At 41.1% G+C, this 12,500-nt stretch overlaps 2 protein-coding genes across 3 annotated transcripts in view; one reads left to right on the forward strand and one right to left on the reverse strand.

Annotated features, from left to right (window-relative positions):
* The window catches only part of cabp7a (calcium binding protein 7a), a 688,996-nt gene that overhangs the window by 543,607 nt on the left and 132,889 nt on the right, over nucleotides 1–12,500 (reverse strand). The window lies entirely within an intron of this gene.
* Nucleotides 2,230–4,706, forward strand: selenoe (selenoprotein e; the record flags this gene model as incomplete). Its single annotated transcript, XM_084054499.1, has 4 exons — nucleotides 2,230–2,337; nucleotides 3,105–3,181; nucleotides 3,677–3,755; nucleotides 4,535–4,706. 4 exons carry the CDS (start codon nucleotides 2,230–2,232, stop codon nucleotides 4,676–4,678), a joined length of 408 nt encoding a protein of 135 aa, XP_083910625.1. The 3' UTR covers nucleotides 4,679–4,706.

Genomic DNA, 12,500 nt, shown 5'->3' on the forward strand with positions numbered 1-12,500 from the left:
CGATAATAACATGGCTTTTCTGGCGAGCAGCATGCGATATAAGCTGGAACACACGGAGTGAGAACACACATGGTATGAATCCACACTTATATAGGCTACACGGAGCGCGAGCTCACACAGAGCCCCTGTGCCAAGACCACCCCACCCCCACCTCCACCTCTCCCTCCCGTTCCTCTTTTTCGAGCTCTCCAAACTTTCGCTCACTTTTCCTGTCTTTATTTCCCCCTCTCTGTCTCTCTCTCTCTCTCTCTCTCCCCCATTCATTCCCTCTTTCTCTTTCGTTCCCTTCCTCTGTTTCTGGTTCCTTCTTTCTTTTACCCCCCCCCCACCCCAAAAAAAAACTTTCCCAGTTTGCCTTTTTTTCTCAATCTAACCCCCCTCCCTCCCTCCCCTCCTCCTCCTCCTCCTGTTTCTCTCTCACTCTTGCCTCTACCTCTTTTCCTTCTCCTTCCCTTCTCTGTATTGGCGAGTTGACGCAGGCCTACATCAACAACAAAGTATGGGCAAAGCTAAACGTTAACATTGTGAGAAACAAGGCCGGGACTTTATAACACAAATAAAGAAAAAAGTAAAAGCCCCCCCCCCCTCCAAATGGAGTGGAGGCCCTGTTCTGTTCGGGCAGATTTACGACGGCTGCCAAGGGGAGGAAACCCTGTTAAAATGGGGGGGGGGGGCTGCTCTGTTGCCATTTGACACATCATCTCAGGCAGCACATGATGAGCAGTGGTGGAAAGTAACTAAGTACATTTACTCAAGTACTGTAATTAAGTAACATTTTTAGGTACTTCGACCTTACATTTTTTGGATACTTTTTGGGGATGTACTTCTACTTCACTAGATCTCAGAAACAAATATTGTACTTTTTAGTCCATTACAATTGTCTGGATTCTGGAAACATTAGTTACAAGTTACTTTATAGATTTAGATTATTATTATAAAACAAACATTAACCACTCCTTAAGCCCTATACTCTGTCTATTCAAAAATAGAAGATGTAGCCTACTCACTGAGCTTGTAGATGGCTATTTTTTTTAAACATTTGACAAGGGGAGATTTGACATATTTGAGTCATTTCACTTTGGTACTGTGAGCATATTTTGTTGCCAATATTTTTGTACTTTTTCTCACGTCAAATTCTCACAGGACTTTTACTTGTAACAGAGTATTTCTACACTGTGGTATTGCTACTGTGGTATTGCTAAAACCTGATTCTGCTACATTTACTTAAGTAAAACATCTGATTACTTCTTCCACTACTGATGATGAGAGCAAGGGTCTGGCCACCAGCGCGCCATGGCCTGGAAAAGATAGACAGAGAAAGATGGTTTTGCTTAAGCATTCCAGTCAGGAATGGTATATTTTTGTTGGAAAGATAATTGTCTGTGGCTAGGATTTGGAAGTACATTTTACCCGCCAATCTGCCAGGAAATGTTTTGCGTGGGTTCTATTGCCCTCTAGTGGTGACCTAGCACTTGTGTGGGCCTCCACAACATTACCACAGCATTGGAAAGAGTTGAGCAAACTTGGAAAATGGAATTGTTTTTCCTCCTCTGCCGTTTATCACAGTTTAAGCTTGTTGTGCTGTGCGGAATATTAAAGAGCATGATTTAACACAATGGCATTGCATTGTTCTTGACACTCATTATTATTGTAACCTCAAGAATGATGCTGTAAACAAACAGGGAGATGTATTATGGATAGACGAGAGAAATAGATTTTTGTTTAGATAAGATAAGAGCTTAACACTGACAATCCCATTAAAATCTCTGGTGTGCCTTTCGGCTGTCTTCATTGGTATGGGGGTGTGCATGGCAGCTTGCGCTCTCTATCACGAAGTTCAGTGCCCATGGGAAAAAGTGATAAGAATACAGATGTCCTAAGGTTTGCGTGGACCACTCAAATGCTTTGGGAAAACCTATTAAGTCATCTAGGGGCCAATTCACTGGTTTAAAACATTGCATCCAATCATCCTTAACATTTGAGATTAAAGTGAAGGTAACAATTCTAATTCTAATGCGTTAACATTTAAAGGCACAGGCCTGGATCAAACAGGAAGTTAACTGATATCAATTTAAAAGGAGTTGCAAATGTAACACATGGGTTCTCTCCCCCCGGTGGCAATGTGTCATGGTTTGCTCCACCCTGACAAGGGGGTAAGTGGATTCATATATGCAGTAGTACTGGTTATAACTTTGGACGAAAAAGCCAAAGATGCCAATTTGTGTTAAAATGTGGGCCCTGTTGATTGTCACTCTAGCCATCTCTGCCAGTGGAGAGGAAAATGTCAGCAGCACAGTGACTGAAGAGGAGCCTGTTATAGCCAGGGGTAAACTAATGGTGAGTGCTGCTGAGCCAACATTAAATGGGTCACACAACTGTACAAGCTAGAGTATTTGCTACACTGTGAATGTACGTCAAATAGCAAAAACGTCAAGTATAGCTGTTCTAGAAGCTCACAACGCGTCGCAATGCAACGTGTTGTGAGCTTGTAGATTGAATATTCTTTTCAGAATGTGTGCCTATTTTCATAGAATGTGTGCCTATTTTCATTGCACCTATTATGACATGCCCAGAATAGCGATGCTGGGGTTCATGTGGTTAAATAATGATTTTAAAGGCCCATTTATATTCAACGTTAACCGCGTTCATTTCATATCCTTATGGGAACAAAAATGACATATCTGTAAGGTGCAATAGTGCAAAGTATGTGAGCAATGCCGCTTCAGTATGTACATACTACGTATACGTTCAGAGTGTGAGCATGAAAAGAGTAAACTTCTTAATGTTAATTTAACTCAGAGTAAAAGATTTACCCGTAAATGAACCCTCAGAATTCTACTGTGTGCATGGTTCAGCTTGAACCTTTGCCTTTGAATCAAAAGGCGAACAGGCCTCACATCTAGGACAAAAGGACAGAATAACCAAACGCAAAACTGTGCGATAACCACAATGAAGGGGTGATAATGATGTTGGGGTTTCGATTTTGGTGTATTTCAAAGATAGGAAACCTAGTTTGGGGCACATTTGAGCCCACCAACAACAAACCATGGGGGGAAAGCATTTGCCATGCCTGTTTTAACAGCTGTGTGTTGTCATCTCCTCAGGCTCCCAGCGTGGTTGGATGAGGCATCAAGAAATTGCCCGAGCTGCATCATTTCCTCATGGAGCGATGGGCATTATAGTATCCTTATATGCTGTTGTTCTGTCCACGCTATGCAAGCATTTATTAAGATGCGGCCCACCCAAAAGTCCCCCTCTGGGCTTTCTCACGACCTTCTCACGATAAACAAAACAATGTTCCTAGCGACGGGCCAAGTCCGATGCCAAGCACATTGTGCCTCAGCACAAGTTTCCAAAACACGCAAGTCTCCCAAAGCATGTGGCAGTGTGGCAGCAATGTTGAATTAGAACCAACGAATCGACGCCAAAAAAAAATGTTTTTGTTAGAATTGACTAAATGAATTAGTCTGATTTAAAAATTGTGAAAATAGCTCACAACATGATGTGATGCGACACCTTGTGAGCTTGTAGATCTGCGATTATTTTAAAATAATCGTGCCCTGTGCTGAATTATGTTCACTGAGACTTGGGATGGATAGGGGGTTTGTTCCCATGTAACACGTGCACATGCACAGCTTTGTCTGTCATTTTCTTTGATCCCTCGTTCCATCTGCAGCCACAACCTAGAATACGACTCGTCGGAGGAGAAGAATCCCCGCCTGATCTTTTACAGCGAGAAGGACGAGGTCGTTCAGGTGAGCAAGGATTTGTCAAGATGTTTTACACCGCGTTACGGATCGGCTTCGAGGCAGGCTTATGTGGGATGAGCGAGATGTCAGGTTGAGTCAATGTTGGCAAGTTCTAAGATGTGACGTCTGATATCAGATTCTCTGCGAGATACCGAGTTAGAGAGACAGTAGGCTATGCAGATTGTGGGAGAGAGCACAGAAGATGCAGAGGGAGATTGAGGGAGAGAAATAAGTTATACTTAGTACTAGCATAGAAAAGTACTAGCATGCACATGTGCGTGCACACACGCACTATACGCATACTGTATCGTCATGTCTTACTATACTTGAGGGCATAAAACCAATTAAAATGACATTTTTACTCACACTGCTGTCCCAGGCTAAACCTAATGACAACGTAACCCTAATCCCTAACCTCAACCCGAAATTAACCATAATAATAATAACCCCTAACCTTAACCCATGAATGTCTTTCTCCTAATTGTAACCCCAAGTCAAAAAATTGCCTTTTTCTGTTAAGGATACTGTAAGGACCAGGAAAAATGTGTCAAATTCTACTATACTTGGTGTGGACATTTGACGCATGTGCACACACACACACACACATGCATGTGTGTGTGCGTGCGCACACACACACACACACACACACACACACACACACACACACACACACACACACACACACACACACACACACACACACACACACACACACACACACACTTTCACTCCTTGTCTTTTTCCCGGTGTGAACACACGTGCGACATGCTACCTGGGCCCATCAGACGGTTCCGGTGAAGAAGATGAAGGCGGATGAGATAAGCAGCCTGCTGGACTCTCTGGGTTTCTACAGGAGGACTGCCAAGGGGGAGGAGGTGCCAGAGGAGTTCCAGCACTTCCCCCTGCGTGCCCCCAGGGATGAGCTATGAGGACACCCGGTGGCCACACTCCGACACTGCACCCCAGTCCGCGTAAATGACGAGTGGGGCCCCAAGGCCAGTACCATGAGCCAGGCTCCAGTCTGAGGACTCGCAGGCTGAGTTGCAGTAGAGGGTTGTGTCACTATGGAGAAACTAATGAAACATATGTCATATTCTTCAATAAACGTTCTTTGGTAGATGACTGTGTGCAGTGTGTCTTATGGATAGAGTACTACTTTTATACAGTATGTGGGTAGTATAGAATATAACATTTTATTCTCAAATTGACACCTTTTAAACATTTACACCGGTTTATACTGTGGAATAAATAAATAAACACAATGTCACTTCTACTCCACCTCAGATTGGCTTATACCTACCCTCAGAACAATTCAAGCAAATGAGAGGCAGACTTCCTATCACATTGACTCAACTGGTGAATGAAGTCTCCTTATAATGAATTTCCTTATGCATTAAATGTAGTTTATTTTTGTGATATTACAATACTGCATAACCCATAAATTAGACTATTAGTCAGACTAGCCTAATATTTGATTATTTGTGATGCTATGTGTCAGTATCCTGTCAGTGGTATCCTGGTGTAAGTATCCTGCTCAGTACCTGGTGTCAGTTTCATGGTTCTGGTGTCAGTATCCTGGTCAGTAGCCTGGTGTCAGTATCCTGGTGTCAGTAATCCATCGGCAGGATGGACAAATTCCTTTCCATTGAATGGAGTGATTCATAGTAGATCGGGTGGGATGGACAAAAAATAACTGTTTTGAAACAAGGAGCTCTCTCCAGGGATGGCTGGATCATTCTGTCAGGAACAGGCTCTCGAACATAAGGTCCGATTTTATGAAGACAGTTAACGAAGACTTGACTTTACAATACATAACACACACAAAATTACAAGCACACACAAGACAAGCTAAACACTAGACTAATACAAGGACACTCAACTCTAACTAAAACAGAACAGGAAAGAACTTCACCAAGACAATGATCCAGCAAAGAATGAAAGCTCAAGGCAGTGTATTAAAGTCTATGGAGCTCATTCAATCAATCATTAGCCAACTGGGCACAGCTGGCCCTCGCAGGTGAGTCCACCCAGGGCAATCAGGGCAGGGAGTACAGGGCACAGGGGTGGAGGGGAGAGCGGCAGAGGGGAATCAACTCAATGAAGGCAAAACTGGAGAGGTAAAGGTGGGGCAGGGGAGATATCAGGACAAGCTGGAGTGGGGCAGAGGCTCTGACCATGAGTAGGCCCTGAAGCCCTCCTATCGCCTAATTGCACAGCTTTTAGTCATTGTTATAACCTAGCCTGGTAAACCTGGGGCTTTACCAGGCTATTAATAACCCCCTCTTCCCGTTGTATTTTTATCTGACTTATTGGTACGTCAATTTTATATTTCGGGGGCCCTTACCTTGAATCCTAATTCAGGTGCCCAGTCTTCCTGGTGCCCAGATTACCCTAGTGCCCACTCTTCTGGGTGCCCACATTTTCCTACTGCCCACTCTTCCTAGTGCCCAGTCTTCCCAAAAATATGGTGCCCAGATGTCCCACCTATCCTGTATCCTGTTTAGTCACTTCCTTATATAGCTGTGCCACACACACACACACACACACACACACACACACACACACACACACACACACACACACACACACACACACACACACACACACACACACACACACTTTTTTGACTTGAGAACTACTTTTAAAATGACCAGCTGAACAAGATCTACCCCCCCCCCCCAAAATATATGATCCCATTGCTGAAAATACTTAAGACAAGTGAGGGGGCTTGACAAACGCACATCGAATGGGAAAGAGTGGGGAGGAAAAAAAAGTCTTCCACACATTCTGTAGGGAAGTGGTAGGTTTTCGGATTCTTTGCCTTGCCATTGTTATTACGGGGCCAGGCTTCCAGCATGGACCTGTTTTGTTATTGGCATTATTACGGGGCCAGGCTTCCAGCATGGACCCGTTTTGTTATTGGCATTATTCCATTTCTTCTTCTTCTTCTGCCGTTTTTGCCAGTTCTGGCATTGCACACAACATGCATTGCACACAACATGATTGTGTCAATTACTACACGTGCAATTGTTGAAGATACCCTAAAATGCTTATTTGAGAGAGTATGTTTTTTCAATGTATGACATACTTAATTGTGAAAATAGCCGATCTACAATCAAACAACAACTTGTAGATCGGCTACTTTCACTAGTTCGTTCTGAGGAGACAAAAAAAATCTTTATTGCTAAATGGTTTGTGAACCAGTTATCTAGAGTAGTTCGGGACACAGAGGCTTGGTTCATAATGGACGAAAATAATTATAGATGTCAATAGCCACTGTCAGGGAGGCCATATATCTATATGAATGAGAAGAGAGGCAGCCTGTGAGTCCATGGATCGCTGGTTCGATCCCTGTCCCTGACAATTTATTGAGGTGATCATAATTTGGCATTCTTGGGTTTACACAGTGTTTCTTGAGGATCAGCTTAGGCGTTGTTTTACTGAGGTTAGGGTTAGTGAGGGTTTAAAATCCTCATGTTAATTGCATGGTCTTCTTTCTCTCAAGTTCAGTATTCTATGTTTCAATGGCTTATTGTGCATATTACTTATCATTGCTTCTTTCTTTTTTCTCTCTTCATTACCTGGCCCCGTATTATCGATGCTTGCAGCTATATTATTGATGTTGGGTTTGTTGATTACTTTTGATGTAGTACTTGTGTTTTTGGTATTAAAAATGTCTTAAAAGTCCTTTATTTGTCACTTCACTGTCATGGAACCCCCCCCCTCAAAAAATATCATGTGGGGATCCCCCTGGGGGTCCAGACCCACAGGTTGAGAACCACTGCTCTAGGAAGCAGGGAGGGGCGGGGCTATTAGAGTCCTTCAATTGTCAGCCCCTCCCCCTCACACCTTCCAGCAATCACAAATGTTTGTGACCCACTCATAGAATTAAAAGGACCCACTGTGTTTTCAAGGAAAAAGACTCTTATAGTGAAATAAACAACTCCTAAAGTAACGTTACTCCACATGGACGTCGAGTAGAGTTATCAGTGTTTAGCAGGCTGGTGAAAAAAGCTGTTAAAACACACTGTGACCAGACTGTGAAAACATCTCCATCCAGACCACCAAACAGGTAAGTGTTAGCTACTTAGCTTAGCTAATTAACTGCTTAGCATTAAGGAATTGATGGAATTGCGTGTCATTTCACTGTTATTTGACTTGGTAAAAAAGCAGCAACTAGTGAGGATGAAGCATTGCTGTGTGAAGTGAATATGAACCGTCTTTTTTTTAGTCCTGAAACATGACTGACTGTCATATCATGACAGTCATGGATTAACTTCAACCTGGTGTTTGCAATTTCTCCATTTACGGTCCGTACATCTACATAAACGATCACATTTCAAACATAAAGTGCTATACTTCATGGCCACGGATGTTTTTCTAGTGTACGGGCCCTCAAAAGTACTTGTATCTTCCGTATTGTTCAATAAAAAGCATGTTAATCTGATTGGTGGCCATTTTCTTCGTCTTTTCACCATATGCTTTAAACCACGCCACCCTATCGGCTGGGAGGTGTATTGCACTATGCTACATTATAACTCTATGAGGAAAATGGCCACCGATTGGATTAAAATGCTTTTTAATTAACAATACGGAAGATACAAGTACGTTGGAGGGCCCGTACATAATTATAACATCCGTGGGCATGAAGTAAGCACTTTATATTTGAAATTTGAATGTTTATGTAGATGTACAGGTCGTAAATGGGGAAAGTGCAAACACAAGGTTGAAGTTAATCCATGACGGTCATGATGCTGACACAGGCTTTGCAGGCCTAGTACAGTGTAAAGTAACTTAGTACATGTACTCAAGTACTGTACTTGAGTACAATTTTGAGGAACTTTTACTTAACTGGAGTTCCAATTTTCAATACATTTACTTCTACTCCACTATATCTCAGAGATAAATATTGTACTTTTACTCCACTACAATGATATGAAAACTTGAGTTAGTAGTTATTTTGTAGATTTTGATTATTACAAAACATGGACTAACCACTTCAGCCCTAAACGTGTGTGTGTGTGTGTGTGTGTGTGTGTGTGTGTGTGTGTGTGTGTGTGTGTGTGTGTGTGTGTGTGTGTGTGTGTGAGATAGTAAAAATAGAAGATCTACAAGCTCACAACGTGTTGCAAAGCAACACGGTGTGAGCTTGCATTCTTGATATTTTCAAAATATTTGAATACATTTTGAAAACTTTAGAGACATTTCTGCAGAATGAGTACTTTTACTTTGGTACTTTGAGTATATTTTTGATGCTTATACTTTTGTACTTTGACTCGAGCATGTTTTTAATACAGTACTTTTACTTGTGTTTCTACATTGTGGTATTGAGACTTATTCTGTTACAAGTAAAAGTCCAGAATTCAAAATGTACTTATGCAAAAAAAAAGTACAAAAGTATTGGCATTAAAGTACCAAAAGTAAAGTACTCATTGTGCACAATGTCCCATTTCAAGTTATAAAATGTATAACATATGAAAATAGCAGATCTACAAGCTCACAATTCGTAATGATGCGACACATTGTGAGCTTGTAGATGGGTTATTTTCAAATGGCCGAAATGTATATATAGGGCTGAAGTGGATGTATGTTTTGTAATAATAATAATAATCAAAATGAAAGCTAAAGTAAAGTTAGTAACTAATGTTTTCAAATAATTGTAGTGGAGTAAAAGTACAATATTTGCCTATGAGATGTAGTGGAGTATTGGAAATACTCAAGTAAAGTACAAGTCCAGTGGTACTGGATTTGATGCTCAACAAAAGATAATTCATCCTTATATTGCATAAACTTGTGTTGCTTTTCATTGGCTTCATGTTAATGTGTATTTTCAGACATTCAACCACTTAAACCATCAACACTAAGTAAACTTTCACTCTGTACTTAGTGTGCTCTTTCCCCCTCTCTTTGCCGAAAATATCTACAAGCTCACAGAGCTAATGTTCCCCTCAGAATAGCGATATAATATTCAAGTGGTTAATGTAAAAAAAAAAAAAAAATCCTAAAAAACGAAATCGTGAACATGTGTGCAAGTCTTTGTGTGTGTGTATATTTATTTATTTATTTATTTATTTGCGGCTAAATTCATGTCATTTTGGGGGTCCTTCACATGAAAAGGTTTGAAAACCACTGATATAGAAACATACGTTTTTCAGAGAACCGTTGACATTTTGCAGAATCGGAACCTCAGGCTTCAATGGGTTAGATGTGCTGTGTGTAAGGGCAAGTGATGCTAGTGTTCCGTTATGCAGATTACGCATTATTTGGTGTCAGCCCTGGTACCATTTGCAGGCAGGTGTGTGCCAGGCACAGGTGTGTGCCAGTCACAGGTCTGTGCTAGGCACAGGTGTGTGTGTGACTGGCACCTGAGCATGGGTCCTGCAACTTTGACATCTGTCTTTGGTACCGTTGTGCAAATCTTGCCTGTAAATCTATGGTTCCTCAGTGAAGCAATTAAGGGGTTTTTGGTTGTTGTCTTCCTTGTTGACTTCACTGAGACTTCGTCTCACAGAACTTGGTCCTAAGTTTGGAAATTACATTTACTTTTAACTTGTACATTTAGTCCATGAGCCAGAGCCCCAAAATTGAGCAATGATTATCGAAAGAGTGGGCAAAACCATACCTATATTAAATTGTTTATAGGGTCAATATAAGTAAATAAATATATGATAACCTTTCCACAGGAGCAGCTTTTTCATATTTATCACACATTTTGTTATTTTCCCCATACGTACATGACAGGTGAAAAAATGACAATATTTAAAAAATAGTTATCATAATGAAACTTCCCCAGTTGATTACTTACAAGACAATGATTTATTGTACTACAAGTTTTCTGAATTTGTACATTTAAATATGCAAATTGGGCATTTAGTCCATGACCCAGAGCCCCAAAATTTAGCCAGATATTGAATATTCCCTCGTTAAAAACCTTTGACTCCAACATCTTAACAAAATTAAATAAGAATGTTGACTCTGGCTTTGTCCAATGTGCCAATGTTGATTCTGGAAAGTTATGCAAATTCGGGCATATTTTCCTAATGCATAACTTGTAATACGATAAATCATTGTCTTAACTATGTTTTAAATTTTGACATTTTTTCACCTGTCATGTACGTATGGGGAAAATAACAATAAATAATAAATAATAATTTATCACAAAATGTGTGATAAATATGAAAAAGCTGCTCCTGTGGAAAGGTTATCATATATTTATTTACTTATATTGACCCTATAAACAATTTATATAGGTAGGCTATGGTTTTGCCCACTCTTTCGATAATGAAATCTTGTCTCATGGACTAATTGCAGTATTGAAGTGTGATGACATGAAGGCATGAATGCAAATTTGACTTGATTTTAGCAACGTTCCTGAGCTGGAAGAAACATGATTGTACAAACCCCTGTCACTTGACCATTGAAGGACAAAGTGTGCAGTGGTGTAAACTAAGTACAAGCTCACAATGCACGCAGCGTGTTGTGAGCTTGTAGATCGGCCATTTTTGGCGAATCGATTTGTGTAGAGTGAAAGAAGAGCATACCAAATAAAATGCAGTCTTTACAAGTCTGTGCTTAAGTACAGAGGGTTTAAGTGGTACTGGATTTGACGCTCAACAAAAGCTAATTCATCCTTGTGTATGACGGAGGACAATTTCACAATAAATTAAAATCTCTACGATTATTGTGAGCGTTTTAATGATAACGATTATCGCCCCATCCCTTGATTTTATTTGATTTTATTAGACGTTATACAGGAAAACACACATGTTACATCATGTTCATCTTAGAAACGTCAAGGATAGAGACACATAAAAGTATTTTCATTGTGGTCCTTGGTCTGAGACAAACAGACAGCCCTGCAACAGAATACATACAGTTAGACAGTACAGTAATAAATAAAACAATCAAAAGCTACACTACCTACAGCATAAATACATATAATCGCATTGCTAACAAATAGGTGACCCTACTACTCTGCAACATTTTCTAAAAGCCATGCTTTGACCCTTATCTTAAAAAGGAGATGGCTGCTGGTGCTCTTTATAGTCAGGGGTAGAGGGTTCCAGTTGACTGCTCCTCCAAATCTAAATGAGCGTTTTCCCATTTCAGTGGTGAACGTGGGCATGGTCAGGTCTGCTATGCTGGCTTTGGTTAGGTTGGAATGGGCTTCGCTACGCTTCTGAAAGAGCTTACATAGTACACAGGGGCGCTGTTTATGTAAATGTTATGCACCAGGTTCAGCTGTAGTTGAACAGAACTGACCTGGCTGCCAGAGGGAGCCAACCCAACTGCTGGAAATGATGTTTTCCAACATGGTCCCTTGCAGACAGCCCCAAGACAAGCCTGACCAACCTATTTTGAGAAACCTGCAACTTCTCTTGTAGGGCTTTGGTTAGGCCACTGTACCATGAGCCAATAGCATAGTCGAAACAACATAAAACCAGTGAGTTTGCTAATATGCGAAGACTGGCCGAGTACAGAAACTGCGCTTTCCTGGCTAAGAATTTGGTTCAGCCATTCACCTTACTGATGGTCTTAAGAGCCATGGTTTCACCACCCAGCCTGCGATCTAGCTGACATCCAAGGTAGCTGACTGAGGGTTTAGCTGGAGAGGACAGGCCCCAAGAGTGATACTGGGTGAGGCCAGTTTGTGCAACCTGGGCTGAGAACCAAGTTGTGACAGGATACAGTATACGTATTGCCTCACTTCACTGGCTCCCTGTCAATTTTAGAATTGATTTTAAGGTCCTT

This window comes from Gymnoscopelus microlampas, assembly GCF_963454915.1.
Source record: "Gymnoscopelus microlampas genome assembly, chromosome: 4".
Lineage (NCBI taxonomy): Eukaryota > Metazoa > Chordata > Actinopteri > Myctophiformes > Myctophidae > Gymnoscopelus > Gymnoscopelus microlampas.